Source organism: Chlamydotis macqueenii, chromosome 15 (assembly GCF_036417535.1).
Source record: "Chlamydotis macqueenii isolate bChlMac1 chromosome 15, bChlMac1.mat, whole genome shotgun sequence".
In the NCBI taxonomy this organism is placed as follows: Eukaryota; Metazoa; Chordata; class Aves; order Otidiformes; family Otididae; genus Chlamydotis; species Chlamydotis macqueenii.
In genome coordinates this window covers 11,978,801-11,998,467 of record NC_141570.1, presented here as the reverse complement: position 1 = coordinate 11,998,467, position 19,667 = coordinate 11,978,801, and the positions used below count along the sequence as shown (strand labels likewise).

Below are 19,667 nucleotides of genomic sequence, written 5' to 3'. Positions count from 1 at the left end.
GGTCTTCACCATGGGCTGCAGGGGAATTCTGGCCACGAGCCGCTTTACTGCTCCCCCTCCTTCTGCACTGACCTTGGCATTTGCAGCCATTTCTCTCACCAGAAATCCTTCACAACAGGCAGGCAGACGCCTCTCAGAATCTCTTTGCATCATCCAGCTCATCTCCTCTCCACTTCTTGCAGCCGGGCTGGACCGAGTCGAGCCCAGTCGGCCGCCTGGTGAGAGGCCAGAGGGTGAGGCCTGCAACTGCCCCTCTGCACCTCTGCCCCCGCTCAGCTTCGTCACATTTTCTCTTCTCTCTTTTTTGTTTTCTGTGTTCCCCTTCTTAAATACGTTATCGCAGAGGCGTTATCAGGGAACATTCTGCTACCAATTAGCTTGGCCTTGGCCAGCAGTGGGTCCGCCCTAGGCCCGGCCGAGTCCACTGAACAAAGGGGAGCGACTTCTAGCAGTTTCCTACAGAAGCTGCCACCTTAGGCCCCCCCTCACTAAACAAAACCACGACACCGCTTTAAAGCTGTGGCTGAGAAGGCAGGTGTCTGTTTTCGGGAGAAACCTCCCTAGGCTGAGGAGTGGGCAGGCAGAGTTGGTCATTGCAGAGCTGCCCGTGGTGATGAAATGAAGAGGAATCTGGTTGTCTCAGCACTTAATTTGGTGCATTATGTTTTCCTCCAGCATTACTTAAGAAAACTGTATAGCTTATGTTTCAGAGTATCAGAGCTAAAATCAGAGTGAGTGGTTTCAGAGCTAAGAGATTTTTCAAGTAACTGATATACTAAGTAGCGTTTTTCTTACTAAATTGTAAGGAGTTTTGCATTTCGTGGTGATGATGGCATTAATTGACTGCTTTTGTCTGGGTCTGCCTTCCTGTTTCACTGCATTTTTTGTTGCTAGTTTCGGTATTCTCCCCAGAAGCCCATGGAATGGATTTTTTTTTTTGTTAGTGAAATATCCGCTATTTTGTATTATACTATATTGGATGTAATGGGGTATTTTTTATGTCATTCTCTAAATGGTCTAAATTTGACATTCCAAAACCTAGTTATAAAGCTCACCTGAAGCTCCACTAGAAAATAAATTAGCCCTAACTCCAATTGGAGGGTTAAATTCTGACACCAAGCCCCTGCTGTGGAAGCAGAAATGTTCTGTTGTGTAAGACCTTGTAACAGATGTGGATATTACATCTGCTGAGTAGTTCAGAAAAGTATTGCTAGATTGGTGACAGTGCTGTACAGCTTTGAGACACCTCAGGATTGCTTCCTATGAAGATCTAAGCAGCTACCAATACATTTGTTCTTTTCTTTTAGATCGTGAAGGTGTGGTACTGTACAGTATGACATGTATCTGCTAGAAATATCCTTTCCTTTAAGTTGAAAGAGGTTCATGGGATAAGGATGAAAAAAAGCAGTGTGAGAAATATAGAAGGATGGCCATGGCAGCTGGCCTCTTCACTTTTGCATAACGCTTAATAGACTTTTCTTGCACAAGGAGTCTGTCTTCTCCAGTGTTAGCGTGGCTTGGTAGCTTTGCACACGCAAAGCTTTGTTTTTAAGGTGTGTTGGGTGTCCTAGATTGGATTTGGTATCAGTTTTGTCCTTAGTACACCAGATTGACTGGAAATACGCTCTGGTAAGTGATTTTAATTATTTAAATAGAGATTTCCCACTCTTAGTGATCTATTTTATTTTTTTTAGCACTTTGTGCTTTTCTGTAGTCTTTTAAAAACAAGTTGTTTCTCACTGGTTCAAAGCAATTTGGCTGTATGTATGTATAAAATAAGGAGACAGAGTATTTACACATATGTATTTAAAAATATATTAGTCATACTTCTTACTGATTTTCATTTTATTAGAAAGTAGTGAAAGTCTTTGTTAGAGAAATAATGTTTTCCACTTGTGATTTGAACATAATAGTGTTTAACAGATACTAGTGTACTTTGAAATTTGATCTCTGAGCATTTGTGTTTAAAAGCACCTTCAATTTAAAATAAAATGTGATTTCTATCCATTGACTTGTATATAACTTGTACTAGGGGCCTTTTGCCTCCAGAAAGAGGCACCTCTCCTCTATTAACCAGCTGTAACTGGAGAAGCCTTCAAAGGGGCTTCCCAGCGCGGTGCCTTGGTGGAGCCCCGCAGCGGCTCTGGTTCTGCATGGAGGAGACGGAGCTTGTGGTGGCCTGGCGGAGGGCACCTGCCACGGCTACATGGGGTCTCTGGTTTCACACGTTGTCCTCTCTCTGGAGGTCCTTGTCCAGCAGAACACGTGCTGTGTGTTCGGCTTCAGGGACATCACAGGCTCTGTCAACTGCCACACGATCACGGCCGTGGTGTTGGCGTCCATCTTGTGATGGCTGTTACCTTCATTCCTTCCTTGGTGGCCATGGCTCCTTTGGGGGCTGTACCCCTATTCTGGGTCCCCACTATGGGCACACAGGCAGCGGCCCTTGCCCTTCCCACCAGCCTGCTACCCATTCTGCTCGCTTGCGTGGTGCTCTTTGGCAAATCTTGTACTCACTGTATTACCATTTTTTAAATTTGTAAAATAATTATTTAAGCACCTCTCAGGGTAGTTACGTGGTTTAAAACAATTCTTCATCGCAGCAGCTTTTTGTAGCAGCATTACATGCAATTGCAGCAGCTTTGTGATTGCAGTTACTTGAAACACTGCCAGCGTTTTACCATCCCCACCTTATTCTCACCTCCCTGGTTTCTTTCCTTTTTGTTCCTTCAGCTGGGTGGCTTTTGTAGGGTGCAGCTTGAGTTGGGTTGAAACTGCCGCATAATTTGCATCATAATTCCAGATACAGAAATACATACAAGTACATTTTAGTCTTCACATTACTAGGTTGCATAATTTTGATTTTTATTTTTTCCTTTTTAAAATATTTGTTCCATTAATACTTGTTTCAGTATCCATTGTTATCCATGCTCTGTTCCTGTTCAGCATTTAAAAACAGCGCATCGGTATAGTTTATCTCCCTGAACGGAGGTTCGTGCAAAGCTATGCAAGAAGCGGAAAACTGTGACTTCAATAATGCAGTGTTATACGTGAAGAAATTTAGAAAGAAAGAAAAACAAGGGAGGCAAGAGTATGGATAGCAGTTGTTGGGTGTTCTCCAGTTGCTGCAGTTGTGGTGTGATGTTCTCTATGATTTGGGGGAAAATAAACATCTACACTCTTGAAATAAGGGAAGTTATCTTAAACTAGTATTTACCATATAATTCTACTGAGAATGCCTCTGTCTGAGTGTCTGTCTTTCATAGTCCAGCCTGTTGTGGAAGCAGCGTAAGAAGCAGGCAGTCTGTGCATGTCGTGATGTGATGGGCATCCAGCATCCACTCGACCTGTTGTTTTAATACTGAATAGTTTTAATACTGACTATTACTGTATAGTAATAGACTATATACTTCATACAGACACACATATCAGGTGATATTAGTACTAAATACGGAGTAGCTATCACACGTGTAGTTATAGCGCTGGAGACTGGCTTGGTTTGAGTTACTCCAGACATGATCTGTATTGACTTCTTATCTCATGGTAATTTTTGCACCAAGTCTCTAACTGTTTTGCCTCTGAGATTCTTAGAAGGACACTCACTCTTAATTAAAAGCTTAGGACACTCACACTGGAAGGGACCTCCTGAGTCAGCATGTCCAGTCCCTTGGCGTTGCAGGCAGTTGAGTTATATAATCCGTTTCATAAATATCTCAAGCTTTGTCGTAAAACCATCAGTTGAATCTCCTGCTTCTACTCTGACGAAGTGTAACCTTCTTCTAATTGCATTGGTGGGTTTTTTTTTTATTCCTGGCCTGGTTTTACTGGTTTGCTCTTGTACCAGTGTTATCCTTTACTATTTGTAAGTTTTCACTCTCTCAAATGTTTATGTCTTTGCTGTGTCACTGGAAACTGATCCTGCCCTGCCTTGGTCTCTGTTTGCTAGGTGTTGGAGCCAAGCTCTTCCCTCCCTGAAGCAGGCAGGTGACCTGGCCTGCTATCACGGGGGTGCCCATGTGTCCTCTGGCCAGGTTGGTCTTGTTTTACAGATTCCCTCGTACCCCTCTACCGTGTGTAGTGCTTAGCCAGATCTGATGCTTGAGTTGATCCTCCTTGAGGGGCAAGAGGAATAACAGGTGGTTTGCCAGGTACATCTTACCAGTGCTTCGTACGGTGGCGCGAATGCTCTCCTGGCAGTGTCCCAGTGTCACATTGCCTTGTTCAAAGTCCTGGTAACAACATTTGTCTGATGGCTGTCACCTTCACTAGTGTGGTCCAGTGCACTTGGCATGACATGGAATACAGGAGGCAGCAGCATGTCCATCCCCTCTCTGCCCTTCTCATGCCACAGTTGCATCTGGTCCAGAGCAGGTCTCCATGGGGCTTAATTAACTAATTGTTCTGTCCTCAGCTCCTTCCTCTTGACCCTCCTTATCAAGCAGAAATGGCTGTCCCTGTTTGCGTGCCCCTGCACTTGTGTGCAGTTCCATGCCAGTGTTGCTCTGCTCTTCAGCATCATCCAGTTATTCCCTTGGCATAGTCTGGTTCTTTTTAGTGCTGGTGGCACCTCCTGGTCTTGTGTCATCTGCAAGACTTCGCAGTCGCACCTCCTTTCTTGTTGGCTGTACTTGCCAATGGAAATATGGACAAAGCTGTTCTTGAGGCAGTTTTGAGAAGAATTCCACTAGCAGCCCGTCCCTTCTTTGTGCACTCCTGTTGTCCACCACATCTTCTGTCCCAAGTAAGCATGTTGTTGGTCCCACGAGGACATGCAAGTGGCAGGATGGGTGAACTCTGTGTCTCGGGCAGAGCTGGAGCAGGATTGAGGGTGTGGGAGGGTCCCCTCTGCCTCTCCTGCCTGTGCTGTAGGACCAGGCCTACTTCAAGGAGAGCATCTGAAGAGAAATGTGATCTTCCTTTGAAAAAAGACTCAGATCTCTTGGAAGAGGAGATGGTAATCTTTGTGTAAATCGACAAAAAAGACATTTATTTCACACTAGGCATTCAAAGACCAATCTTGACTATAGAGTATCTAGCAGAAAAAAAAAAGATGTCTTTTTGAGTTTTGGAAGTTAGCAGTGTGCTGTTATGGAGATGGAAATGTTCCTTCAGAAGTGCACCTTCAGTCTTTGAAGGGGATAGCAAAGATTCAGACACAGGGCAGGGCACAGCCCAGAGCATCTTTCCATCACAAAACTGTGTACTGTGTGTCCTTCTGGACTAATAAGTTCTAAAAACTAAGTTAAAATGGCATTATGATGTGTCAGAAAAAATGGGAAGGGGGAGGAAAGGATTGTTCTCTTCTGTGATGTTTCGGCCATCCTACTAATAAATGGCCTTGTTCACTGTCAGCTATGTTTGATGTCAGAGACCTCAGCCAAGGAAGGCTGGTATTTATTTTTCCATATTAAAGGCATATTTATGTGTCAGCATCTTCATGTGAATCAGTATTAAGTATCTTAAGTATTCAGTATGGAAGTATTAATATATTCATGCATTCCTAGTATAAAACACCGCCTGGTCCCAAGGCTGATGTGTAAAATGGGTTGTGCTGTGAATATGGTTTGAACTTCAGGCCAAGCTCTGCAATGAGAATGTAAGAGTTTTATATCGCAGCTATCACAACTGTGATGGCACGATTGTTGTATACCCCAGAAATGGGGAACCCACACAGGGTGGAACAAGAGCACACAGAGTTATGATTTGCTGAGTTTTGTGATAAATGCGGGATAAGGTTTTGAACAAGCATGAAATTTGAGATAGTAAATTAATTATCTGTGAATTTTTAAAAGTATGTTGTAGTCAGGGCTTTTAAATTGTTGATTCCTTCACTCCACAGTTGCAGGTGAACTTCTTTTCAGCTTGTGGACTGTCTGCTGTTTGTCATTGCACTAGTGGGAGTGTTATAGTTTGGTCTTTTGAACTGTATCTTATAAAACTAATATTGAGATAGCATCTTCTTGTTTGCAGTAACTAAGATCCTTCTGTGATGGAGAAGATAGGGGCTGTTGCTAGGATTTACGCTCACTGATTGCGTATTTTCTTGTGTCATTGTTGCTGTTTGAAGTCTTTCATCTGGGTCACAAATGTGTTGGGGTTTCACTGCCCGTCGATACCGCTGGGGAGCATCCAGGCTACAGGGGTTTGCTCATCAGGTGCCGTGGCTGGGATTGACCTGAGTCGTATGGAGAAGGGTCTTCTAGTGGCAAGAGACTTCCAGGAGGAAGGGTGAGCATTGCTCGGAGCACCCTCAAACCCATGGGTCTGTTGCCTCAGAGCACTGAAGAGCAAGATGAAGTGATAATCATCAGGTGAAAGGCAAGGAGGTCCCTTTTTACTTATTAGTGAAACTCTGCTCTCAGAGAGCTAAAATGTTTCTAAAACTCAAATCATATTAGATACAACACATTGGAAATTCAAGTATGCTTTTATCACTGTATGTGGGCTGATGGCTGTGTTTTTCTATTTGTGTGAGGGTACATTTTAGCTGTTGAGAGCAGCTCTAAGTATTTGCAAAACCTTTGTTTTCACAAGGGAGACACTAAATATGTCTGTACTGCCTCTCCTTGATAGAAACGAGGAATGTTTTCATGCAATGGAGTCAAGTTAATGTTGATGTAAGGTAGGCAAGACTCAATTCCTTTATCGTCTTCAGCTTTGCTAAATAGGTCCTGCACCTGGGTCATGGCAATCTCAGGCACAGATCCAGGCTGGGCGGGGAATGGATTGAGAGCAGCTCTGAGGAGAAGGACTTGGGAGTGCTGGTGGACGAGAAGCTCAATGTGAGCAGGCAATGCGCCCTTGCAGCCCAGAAGGCCAACCGCACCCTGGGCTGCATCAAGAGAAGCGTGGCCAGCAGGTCGAGGGAGGTGATTCTCCCCCTCTACTCTGCCCTGGTGAGACCCCACCTGGAGTACTGTGTCCAGTTCTGGAGCCCCCAACACAAGAAGGACATGGACCAGTTGGAGAGAGTCCAGAGGAGGCCACGCAGATGATGGGAGGGCTGGAGCAGCTCTGCTGTGAGGCCAGGCTGAGAGAGCTGGGGCTGTTCAGCCTGGAGAAGAGGAGGCTCCGGGGAGACCTGAGAGCGGTCTTCCAGTACCTCAAGGGGGCTGGTGGGAAAGGTGGGGAGAGACTCTTCAGCAGGGCCTGTTGTGACAGGACGAGGGGTAATGGTTTTAAAATAGAGGGGGGTAGATATAGATTGGATATTAGGAAAAAAATTTTTACACTGAGGGTGGTAGAACACTGTCCCAGGTTGCCCAGAGAGGTGGTGGATTCCCCATCCCTGGAAACGTTCAAGGCCAGGCTGGATGAAGCTGTGAGCAACCTGATCTGGTTGGAGATGTCCCTGCTTCTTGCAGGGGGGTTGGACTAGATGACCTTTGAAGGTCCCTTCCAACCCTAACCATTCTATGATTCTGTGATTCTATGACTTTATATAGAATGCCTATATGGATAAAAATCTGAACATCTGTTCATAGTTTGATATTTTTGACTGTTGTTTTTTAAACAGCTCTCTAAATCTCTTTGAAAAAATAGATGCATCAATGTAGACTGGCTTATAAAGCGAGAAGCAGAATTCTCTTGATATCAGCTATTGAAGTGGAAGTTATTTCCTGAGAGAGCACTTCACTGATGACCACCGTAATTCTGAGAACTGGCTTAATTTAAGGATCCTTTTTCTGATTTAACACTCTGTTCCTGAAGCTCTGGTATTGTTTCTATCTGCCTGTGGCTGTTGCCTGGACAGGAGCTACAATGAGAAAGGGTGATTTGCTGATTTGAGTGTCAGATACGTGGTAGACACCTGCTTGGTAGGGAAGTAATTTCTCTGCTGAGTAATTTCTGCTGCTGAGTGAAATGGCTCCTGTTAAGAGAGCATGAACCCCCGTGCTCCCTTTGGTGTGCAGTGCCATCGCACGCACTACCAGCCACCACAGATTAAGGCCACGCAATGAGATTTCTGCATATACGTGCATCTCTGGCTCCCTGCTTGATTTATCACTACTGTGATGTGACGATTTCTGATTATCAGCTACTATTTTTAGTAATTTTCTTCCTTTGCAAAAGGCAGTAAGGCAGGATGCCAGGCAATCTGCGTTGTACCACTGCTTTTCAGAGGAATATTCATTCTTTCACCTTAAGATGATTTTATGCTAGATGTTTTCCCTGTGAAGACTAGTGTGTGAGCTATTATGATTTATCATAACCCTGGGTTATTAAACACCAGTTATCCTGCTTGAAATCTGGGGATTTCTAGCAGAAAAAAATCCCTGTGAATAATTTTATAGATAGCAGTTTCATACTCCCATTTTCTTAAATCACTGAGATGATTAACTATTTGACTGTTCATATTCAGAAATTATTATTTGAAAGCAAGTGTAGGGGCTTTGGAAAAAAATAGTAAAAATGATTTTAAAATAGTAAAAATATTAACTACTATGGTCAGCCTTGCTATTGAGAACTACTGGGGGTGTGGGCTGTTTCTTCTTCCAGTGCACCCATCTACTTTGTCATAGTGAGATCCAAAAAAAAAAAAAAATACTTAACCATCAGTGGAATGATCTGGTCCTTTTAATTTCTGTTTTCTAAATGTCTTTACTGCATCTTCATAAAGATGGAGCTCTGAGCTGTGGAATCACTGAGGTGTGTGTCTGAACTGAGCTCCGTCCAGTGAAGCTGTCAGAGAAAATCAGTTGCAGCACCTGGCTCTGCAAATGAGAAACCCCTTGAAATCGAGGGCAGCTCATAGCAGTAAGTTAAGCCTGTGATTCTTTGACAGCACCATATTTATTTTGCCTGTTGGCAGCACTAGAGTGAAAGAATGCAGTCAGCAAATTTACATTTCATTTTTTAAACTTGGTACCCTGGGCGTTTTAATGCATGGCAGAGTTCTTTGTAAATAGTGTATCTCAGTTATTTTAAGATGTCTTTAGAAAGACTGTAAGGCCATGCTGTTTGGATTTGGTGGGTTTTTTTTGGCCCACTCTTATCCTGTTAAATATTGAAGTTTATAACAAAGCAAGGGTAATATCTGCAGTATCTGGTTTCAGCAAGTCATTGGAATTTGTACTATTTCTGAGGTCAAAAGTAGGAATTTGATTCATGTGGATATTCTTTTCTGTTACGAAGGCTTGCTGATTTTTGTTAGCACTCATAGAGATGTGGCGCTTCATCTGTGCTTCGAGCTGCAGCATTTAGATAGGATTGGCTGTGCACAAACTTAGGTGAAAAACACAAGAAACAAGAGTAAACCAGAAAGATTCTTTTGCTATTATAACCTTTTTGATGCTTTGGGTAAATACTACAGACTGAAAATGTTCAGATGGGAAGGTGACTTTCGAGTTAGTGTCCCCTCTGCCTGTATATTTTTAGGAGGTTTAAAAGTTTGGGGTGAAATCTTAGTCTTGTTTGAGTTACTTAGAACATTCCCACAGCTTCAGTAGGCCCAGCTTCAGTATCCTGTCCCCCTGAAAGAAATGGAAAATCTGAAATGGCTGTGGATATTTATTTACTGAGCTGCATCCACTCAATAGTGTGTGCTTGGCTTTAAAGCGTAACTGCATCTGTGAGTCTGGTTAATTAAAGAAAAAAATAAATATACTTTATTCAGTTTGTGTTCTCTGTTTCTCCTGCCCTGGAGTGAACTTCTAGGTGCGGGTTGGTGCAGAGAGCACCGTGCGGTGTGGGGACTCACTGTGTGCCAGGGGATGTGCCTGGCAGGTTGAGTTAGAGGAGAGAGACCAGAGCTGGCCCGGGCGGTGCTGCTTGGCTGGGACCTCCGCGGCCGTACACCGTGGTCCACGAGCCGCGGCTTGAGGACCACAGCGCAGCATCCTGCTGTAGGCAAAGCGCTGCCTCTGATGTCTCTGTCTCTGGAGGCTACTGTTCACAGGCGTAACGCAGATGTGCCTGAAGTGCCTGTTTTGCCCAAACTCCTGGCACCGCTTAGTTGTGCTTGTGGACGTGCTCATATTCCTGAGCAAGGTCCTTTCAGTCTCTGGCCACTAAGGCTCTTCCCTGAATGCTATATGAAATGCCTGCTGCTGGCTTACTGGAAAAAAAATAAAGCCTGCATAAATACCCTGGAGCTCACTCGTACCATGAAGGGTGAGCAGCAGTGACAGTGCGCTCTATAGCTGTCTCCTCAGTCGGGAGCGTGCTTTCCTCGGGGCCGGCCCTGGCAGTGAAGCCTCTCCTCCTCATCCCGCTGGCGTGGCCGTTCACTCCTCTCTGGATCGGGAGCTTTTCCTGCTCTCAGCCCTGCAGCCCTTCTGTATGTGCAGGGTGAGATGGCTTCTGGTGCGGGAGCAGCTGCAGGGTGTTCAGAGGCAGGCAGAGTCCCTGTGCGCAGATGTCATCGATCTCTTCGGCAGTCAGGACAGGATATACTGCAGCACAGTTATCTGAAATGCTGTTCTTCCCTGAGAGGACTTAGAGTAATATTAATTTTTAATATCGTGGTCTCCATGTCTCTTTCTTCCTCAGGTGGTTAATTGATTTCTAGTTTTCTGTTTCTTTGATTACTTTTAGGTTGCAAAATAGGACTGAATAAGAAAACAGCCATCTTTATTGAAGACTTAATCTTCCAATCAATTTCCTCTGAATTAAAGCAAAACAGCAGTAGGAATTCTGGGAATCCTATTAAAGATGACCTACATAGTTGGAATAAAATTTAGCTTGTACCTTCTTTTGCTTCCTAATTTACTGTTGAGAAATCTGCGAATGTTTTCCTTAAAGTCCGTTTGTTTTTATTGCTGCTAAAAACCTCATTCCTGCCTTGCCTGGGTGGCGTGCTCTTGGGCAGAGAACTAGGAGCCGGAGGGCATCTTGAGCCAAGAGGGTAGTGAGAGCTGAGTCAGTGCGATGTGACGGGGAGTTAGCCTTTGGAAAAATTAAAAGGGTTCATCAACAGAGCTTTAGCACAGAGGGGTTCCAGCAAAAGCCCGTGAGGAGATGGAGATTATACCAGCAAAATAGCTCTTTTTTTTTGGTGTAGCTTCAATCAGTCCTCCAAATGGATCAAGTTAAACTGCTGCTTCTCTCCGTCTGTTTCTCAATGTAGCTGTGGTGGTTAGGTTTTTTTTTTTCCTTTTTACTCATTCTGAAATTAGATTGTTCTTCTGGAAAATGTTTCAAGAATAAATTTGAAAATGTACAAAGCAGATTGCTTTACAAATATATCAAAGTCCATAAAGCAGATTTTTGGATATTAGTGAGTGACTAAGTGATTTCAGTGTTTAAGTGACATCTCAGAGAAAAAATGCTTACTTAAAAATCTAAAACCTTGTACAGTCTTAAAATTTAATTAAAAAGTAAATGTTTAGCCTCTGAGATGACTCCCTTATAGTGGAAGAAAGGTATTGGCATTTCTTCTATTTCTAGAAAATACTACTGGAAAACAACTGTAAGGGGGGAAAAAAACCCCTTATTGCTCTAAATTTGGGAGGAAGGAAAAGAAAGTTAAAAGCCCAGTTAAAGATTAAAGGCAATGAAGAACACCGAGTGCGGGAAAATGAGACGAGGCTAAAATGCATTTGATTGTTTCTATAAATACAGGTATGTAAGAATGAAAACTGACTCATTGTTCGGGTGATTTTACTGCACAGTCTGCAAGAATAATAAATGATGTAGCCTTTCAGTCGTGTACAGAGAGAAGATCCAGTTCACGAACATAATGATGGAGCCATCCATAATTATTCCAGTAAAAGTAACAGGAAATGTGCACACGGCTTATCCTGAGAATGCACTAAAATACTGTGCATATTGTTTCATGTGCTGAATTTAGGAAAAGAATCTTACTGTGCATTTAAATACATTAATTATCCCAAAATTATTTTCACCAAAGTCTGTTTGTTTTAGAGTACAATGAGGCTTTACTTTGTTGAATTAAAATTGCCGTGCCCTCTTGAGCAGCATTATTTGCAGAGAGCAACACTTTCCCCTCTGCAGAGTACAGACGAGGGCGAGGGAAGGCTCTTCTTCCCTAGTATTCATACTTTTAGAAAGAGGAGGTTTCAGCCAGCCGGTGTGCATGTGCTGGTGAATCTGCTAGAGCTCAGCCTATGGAGGGTTTTGCGACCAGACGGAGAGGAACAGAGGCAGGGCCAGGAGCAGAGCACCCTTGTGAGCTCCTCATAGCCCCGACTTACCTCCTGCGGTCTCCTCATGTCCTGTAAAGATCTTAATGGCAGATTAAAGCCGTCTTGGCTTTATTTCCTGCTCTCTCTCCTCCTCTGCAGCTCTGAACCCAGGGCTGCTCCCAGTCCCAGTTGTGCTCTTGCTGCTCAGGTAATGGGTTTGTGTTTTCATTACTGGACTGGTTGGTGCAGATGACTCTCTTGTTTTCACTTCCTTGCATGTAGCTGGTTAGGAGTGATGGAACAAGACTCAACGTTCTGAGTCCATAAGGCCGGGATAGGAGTTGTTCTGGAACTAGTGAGATAGTTTTGCTGTCTTACACCATTGTGAGCATGGTGGTACTGTGCTTTGGATTTGATTTGGTGTGGAGAGGATGTATGTGCTTAACGGAGTAAATGTTCTATGGATTTTTCCACAAGTTGTGTCAGGGGTGTTACTAGAACCAGCTCGGTTTCTGGTCTTCTCAGTCCAGAAGTATGGACTATGGGTTGTTACAGCGTATGGGTAGGCATTAGTGCAGACAAACTCATGACCATGTGTAGCACAAGATGCAGGCTTGCTTAGGTATGCTCAGAGATTTGAAGGTGCTGCTCACTTTCCACTTTGTTTAATTAAAGCTGTGACTACATTCAGCTGTGGCTACAGTTCTTACTGAGAGTAATGTCTAGTATCAGTTCACTGTAGTGAAGCTAAATGGCATGTTTCACATGTTTTACTTTTCTTTGCTGTGCCTTCCGGTGTTCAGTGCAGAGAATGACTAAAGCTCGCAGGTCAAAAGTGACATTTGACGGAAACAATAGCCTCAAATTAGGTATTTTTCTATTGTGTTTTAATAATGAAATGAGTATATCTGCGCGGTGTTCTGTGCAGGAGCCCACACTGCTGTGTGCACAGCTGCCACCTGGTTGTTGCTAATTAGAGTTAGAAGCAACGATCCCTTCCCTCCCTTCTTTGCTGAGAGCAGCTAGCCAGGTATTTTCTTGCTAGGTATAAATTTGTTAAATTCTGCTATGAGAATCTCCTCCTCTGCCTATTTCCCTCCTCCTTTCCCTGGCTGCCGCGCACTGCAGAGCCCTTCTGGAGGTTGCTGCGGGGGCAGGTCCCCCTCTCTGGGTGCAGAGGTTGCTCTCCGCTGCCCAGAGTTGCGGCTGAGTGTTCCAAGAGACTTGTATGTTTCTGCAGAACTTGCCCGCCGCATGAGTTACAGGTGGAGCTTTCTAAAACTGCACCAATAGAAGAATTGGCCTGAAGGTTTCTGACATATGTCTTTGTAAATATATGACCACAGAAATAGAATTTTTTTTCTCTTACATCAAATCAACAGGAATCAGCATTCAGCCTGGCATGAGGAAGAACGATGTTGCTGAAGATGACAGAGTTGTGCTGGTTTACATAACTCAAGTTGGACCATAGTTCCTATATTAATTAAACGTTAAAGATAGCTAATACTTTCTCATATAAAATAGTCTCTTCAGCTTGATTAAATGCTATTGTACTAGTTACAGTACTTAAAAATTCTTATTTCCTATTTTGTTCTTAATAGTCTTTCAATTTGTCTTTTTTTGTGAGGAGAGGAAAAGTCAAACACATTTTACTTGTATTCCTTATCCATACCTCCTTCTCTGCTTTCTCCCTATTCAGAAGTTTATAGAGTTTGAAGATGCACTGGAGCAGGAGAAGAAAGAACTACAAATCCAAGTGGAACACCTTGAATTTCAGACTCGACAGCTGGAGCTGAAGACCAAAAACTATGCAGATCAGAGTAAGCAAAGCTGTACAGCAGACACAAGTATACACTTTGCCTTTCACACACATGTACTGCTACTTTGAAAATATTTTTCTTACTCTTTATTTGTTTTAATGTAATCTACACAAAGACTGAAATGTCTGGTTATCCCTTACTTTGGTACAGAATTCTGAGCCTTCTAAAGGATGGCATGTATCTACACTGATTTCGTAGAGGCTTCATTACTTCTCTTGTGTGGGGCATGCTCAATTTCTCCAGATGCAAGATTTGGGCCACTGGTGAAGCTTTGGAACCTGGTTTCCAGTTTCTCCTTGTTCCTGAATAGAACCTCACATTTTTTTTTTTCTCATAGAAACTATCACATTTATTTTTTTGTTTGTTTATTTATTTATTTTCACAAATGCTTCCTTAACATGTGCAGCTGTGTTTTGTTGGCTGAGGTTCCCCTCAGAATCCATTGATGTTTTGTTTGGTACTCCTGCTCCTCAAATAGCCAGAGGTGCCTGTCCCAGAGGATCATTTACATTGTTGTCAAACTAGGACACTTGAGGGGCACCAGGCCACTGCTGAAGAACTCTGCTTCTGTGGTCTTATTGCACTCTTTGATCTGCTCGTTTTGGGAACATGCAGGTACCCATGAATCGAGTTTGTAATGAACAGCAGATCACACAATGTGCATTGTTCTACTTCTGTTTGTTTTGTTCAGTAGGTATAAATTGATTTCTAACAAAATAGACTATGAGACTCCTAGATTCTTTTGAGAGCCTGATGTGTGTTAGCTGACGGTTGGAATCTTCTCTTGGTAGTTTCGCGACTGGAGGAACGTGAGTCAGAAATGAAGAAAGAGTATAATGCTCTACATCAACGTCACACAGAGGTAGGATGTCCTCTCATTATTTCTAAATAAATAAACTCTTAGCCTGTCTGTAAACTCATGTCAAGGAACTCAGCTTTACAATACTAGTGATGAGTAGAGCTTCTGACCTTTGGCAACATCAGAAATACCTGAATGGAGGGTGTAAAAGGGATGGAGCCAGGTCTTTCGAGTCGTGCCCAGTGACAAGACCAGAGCCACCTGGCACAAACTGGAACACAGAAGGCTGCCTCTGAACATGAGTAAAAACTTTGTTACTGTTAGGATGACAAGCACTGGCACAGGTTGCCCAGACATGTGGTAGAGCCTCCATCCGTGGAGGTATTCAGAAGCCACCTGGACATCGTCCTGGGCAACCTACTCTAGGTGTACCTGTTTGAGAGGCACGTTGGACCTCAGGGACCGCAGGAGATTCCTTCCAACCTCAACTGTTGTGTGATCCTGTGAACAGTGCCCCACTACCTCATCTACCACTGCCAAGGAACCTCCAGAAGACATCTTAACATTACTTTTGGATATGCTCTTTCATGGCTTTTTTGTTATGGGATTAAGCTTAAGTCATTTCTGACACAATTTGCTGTCAGATTACTCCATTCACTTACATACGTCATCAGCTTGGAAGACAAGAGGAAAGACAAGGAGCTGTGCAAAACCAGAAAGGGAATTGGAAATGGGTCCTGGAGAAGATCAAACAAAAGCAGAAATGGAGTCCTTTCTTCTCTTCGGCTCATGAATTTTTCTCTCCTCGCAGATGATCCAGACCTACGTGGAACACATTGAGCGATCCAAGATGCAACAGGTTGGGGCTAATAATCAAACTGAGGGCAGTCTACCTGGAAGAAGGTAGGACCATAACCTCTCCATGTAACGTATGATATCTGGGAACTTATAAACTGAGTGTGTGTAGTTGAGAGAGAGAAAGCAGAAGCACGATCTTTCCCTGTGGGCATGGATTGTAGTTGAAGCGTTTTTGTAATGGGTTGTGGGTGAGTTGTGGGTACCTTTTCTAAGGCTTGACAAGGAGGAGCTTTATGTGTTCTCCTGCAAAGCTTAGGCTTTGTCATGCAGCTATTGATGGGGAGCCTCTGGAAAAATACATTTATATTCTCAGGTAACATGTAAAAGGTTTATTTATAAAATGAATGGAGGTGTCAGATAAAGTATTTGTGTGTGTATGTGTGTCTTTGTACGTGTGACAGCCAGCAAAACTGTAGCAGTTAAATGCGTTAGTTGTTGTAAGATTTTTTTTCCTGTGTTCCTTCAAGGGAGGCTTTCTGTAAGTCAGTCACCTAATAGACCTACTAATGCCCAAGGAATTGATTTTGCTCCCTCCCTGGTCCCCTCGTTTTCAGAGCACCAAAGCAATAAGAACCAGCCTTTGCTTAAAGAAGGGAATGGTAAGAAAGAAGTTCAGTATATACAAGAACTTGTTTTTTGTAGTCTTAGAACAAATTTAAAGCACAAAAGCTGCAGATACCTCTGGTTTTAGCTGGTATTTAAAGGAACCAAATGCTTTCTCTCTGATGATACTATGTACCAGTAACATTGCCCACGAGCTGAGAAGTAGAAGTGATGTTACATAAATACTGCTTAGAGATGTAATAGATCACACAACACGTAATCTACTCAGATTAAGCATAATCTATTAAATCACTCAGAAATAAAAAAGGTGTGTTCTGTGGCACTGTTTGTGTTTATCATCACATGCTGATTAACACTATAGTGACACTGTCTAATTCTGGAAGATTTAAACTAGAAGAGTGTTTTCCAGAGGAACAATATTGGTGAAATAAGCAGCAGGAGATGAAATATTTTTCTGGTTGTTGCCTGTCTTTTTTTTAACATTTGAATTTCTTCTGGGCTTGAGGAATGTTAAAAGGTTTTGCACACGTGCTGACCACAAGCCATGGGAGCTTTTGATCTGAAAAAGAGAGACAGTACCAGCTGCACAGGAGTACTTGGAAAAGAGTGCCTGCTAGGTGCATCCTCCGTCAGCCCTTTGAAAATGTGTTTGATTGGTCTGTGAACTTCAGCTGAACTTCACTCAAAATCGAAATCTTTGGGAAGCATTAGGCTAAGAAAAGGAGTTGGGACGGCACGTCAGACTATACACAAAGGGCAGCATGGGCAGAGACATGGAGATGATAATAGTGGGAAACGAGATAAGTGGAAAGCCGTTATAGTTTGTGAAGTATCATCTAGTAGGGATGATAAAATGCAAAAGAGGAGCATTGAGCAAAATTTGGAGATTAAGAAAGAGCAAAATTATCTGAAATGAAGAATAAATGAATATATTAAGAATATATTAAGAATAAATGAGAATATTTTAATAAGTTGTATTTAGATCTGTAACACTTAAATACCAGAATGTCAGTTGGTTTTGGGGTAATGTAATAGAAAAGAAATTTCAGATCTTGGCATAGGACATGTAAATGCCCTTTGTCTGCTGTCGCTGCTTGTTGCTGGATTGAACTGCCCTGGAAAAGACAGAATTCAAATTGCCAAAGTTTTGACTGTGTATTGTAAAAAAGAAAAAGGGAGAGAAAAAGAAACCTAACCCCACCTTGTCAAAGAAAAAGGCTTGAAGGTCGGAAAGGGAGTAGTAAAAGACACGAGTCTTCAGAAGCTTTGGTAATTAGCCTGGGACTTCTGCCCAAGTCCCTGCAGCCTTAGAGTCACACAATATCCTGAGCTGGAAGGGACTCACAAGGATCATCGAGTCCAACTCCCAGCCCCACACAGGGCAACCTAGAGGTAAAACCATGTATCTAAGAGCGTTGTCCAAACACTTCTTGAACACGGATGGGCTTGGAGATGTGATGACTTCCCTGGGGAGCTTGTTTCTATGCTTGACCACCCTCTCAGTGAAGAATTTTTTCCAATACTGTCTATTTGTAATATCATTACCTCCCATAATAATTAAAGACACTTCTGTAGCCTTGGCTACAATAGTAGCTTGCAGCTGAAAGATACTGGTATCTCAAAGAAAGATCCTTTATTTTTTCTGAGTCAGTAGGTAAGATTTTTATACCCTCATTTGTAAGGCTACCAAAGCCTTACATGGAGGAAGGAAAGATAGTTATATGTGGATCAAGGGGGACTGTTTGCCCTTCCTCTTCTGACAGTCAGATAGTCTTTTCCAAAAATAATATCTCACAGCATTACTTCTAGAGAGGAGTAACTAAAGGCTGTTGTAGTTGGGTGGGCTGTATAGTGAGTTTTCTCTGTGCTCTATTTTCTGCAAAACAGTAAATTAGTCTCACAACAGAGAGTGGTTTAGGAGAATAAAAGTAATTACAGAATACAGTGTTTGGGGTCTGGCTAAAATTGGGTTGTCTAAACTATGAAAATCTATTCGGAAGAAAAAATCAAAAGATAGATGGCAGCCTTCCTAGGCAAGAGAGACAGGCATGAGGGGTGTAGACAGCAGGAGAAGACATGATGTAAAAAGAACCAGTAGTTTGTAGGTGTTCTTCTGTTCATAAAATCTCCCTTATCAGGCTACTTTTCTTCCTTCTCCTCTTCTCCTCACAGTCTGGAAGTCCCCAGTGAGCTCCCAGATCCTAGTGGTACAGCTGAGATGGGATAAGTGTGTTAAGCTTTTTCCCCTCCCACTTAGCCTTCTGTAAATAAGAATATATCTGTGGAAGTACTTGCGCAGTGAAATATAAAAGTACTGTAGGCAAAAGCGTGCTTAGAGCCTCTCTCTTTTAAAGGGTGGTTCATACATGCGTCTGCCGAATTTGGATTGGGCTGCATGGTAGAAATTGATTTTAATGAGATTTTCCTTCCCTAACTTTCAGATAAGGCTAATATTAATTGTGGCTTAATGTTATCATTCTGTGAAAGGGATGCACAGTGAAAAGTGTTACTGGTTGTATCTGCAAGTATGCCATTCTCTGGGATGAAGGGCGAAATTTTCATCAAGAATTGCCTCTTCGTTTTAGAGAAATTAGTCTTTTACCCTTGTAAGTGTGGCATATTGCTAGTCTCCTTGGAGAGAGAAAAAAGAGAAACACTGTATGTCTGTGAAAGCCCCCAGTGAGGCTGTGATCTGAGATTGTAGGACCTACCAGTGGGAAATGGGACTTTTTCCTTCATTTCAAGCTTTGCACCGTTTGTGTGCGCGCGCGTGTGTGTGGCTCGGTGTTTGTACATGCTTGTGCCCAAGCACTTGGGACAGATGTGTGTTTTTGTGTCACTGCACAGCTGGGTGGAGGGGAACACCGGTGTTCCTGTGTCTTGGTGAACTGATGCGCTCAGGGGGATGTGGACAGTTTCTTGTGGCCTGTCACACAGATATGAGTGTGTTTATTTCTTTTTGTCTGTGGATGTGCTGGGTGTGTTAGACTGCACAGGGGCGCATATTTGCGTAAGACCGTAAGTACACCATGTGTATTTGCCTGTCACTTGGAAGAAGTTCATGCAAGAGCTCTTGGAGGGGGTGTGTGTCTGCCGCCATCCGAGAGGGGTGACGGGCGCAGTGCGCACTGCCGCAGGGCGTGGGTTACAGTGCACGTGTACCCTGTCTGCTGTAGGGCTGCATGTTTGCATGACCTTTGCTCTCTAATGGTTGTTTTTTTTTGTCTCGCTTTTGTGCAATTGCTGCTCTGTTTTGGCTGTTATGTTTGTCACTGCAGTCATCGCCAGTCGTGGAGGAAAAGGTAAATCCTATTGCTGCATCTTAACTTTGTTAATCCTAGTTTTGGAGGTGGCTGTTGAGTGGCAACAGTGTGATGCTGGGAATGTACTCTACTGGCATGTTTCCCATCTTTTTTCACTGGCACCTGTGACTTATTCGACTGAGGGAGACACAGCCACCAAGCTGCTGGGATAACACAGCTGGGAAGAAGCCTGTGTGCTCAGATGCAGAAGACGCAGCAGTTTCGTCCCAAAACGGGG

General features: G+C 43.2%; 1 protein-coding gene across 25 annotated transcripts in view; it reads left to right on the top strand.

The window, feature by feature from the left end:
* Positions 1 to 19,667, top strand: part of MAPK8IP3 (mitogen-activated protein kinase 8 interacting protein 3) — an 80,418-nt gene that overhangs the window by 11,448 nt on the left and 49,303 nt on the right. For 13 of the 25 annotated variants that reach the window (XM_086759364.1, XM_086759350.1, XM_086759374.1 and 10 more), the window contains exons 2-5: positions 13,786 to 13,906; positions 14,698 to 14,768; positions 15,517 to 15,608; positions 19,406 to 19,429. In XM_086759364.1, the coding sequence (XP_086615490.1) occupies positions 13,786 to 13,906; positions 14,698 to 14,768; positions 15,517 to 15,608; positions 19,406 to 19,429 (308 nt within the window). Of the gene's footprint in view, positions 1 to 13,785; positions 13,907 to 14,697; positions 14,769 to 15,516; positions 15,609 to 19,405; positions 19,430 to 19,667 lie in introns of those variants that run through there. The other 12 variants (XM_086759376.1, XM_086759368.1, XM_086759375.1 and 9 more) reach the window with 2 other exon arrangements.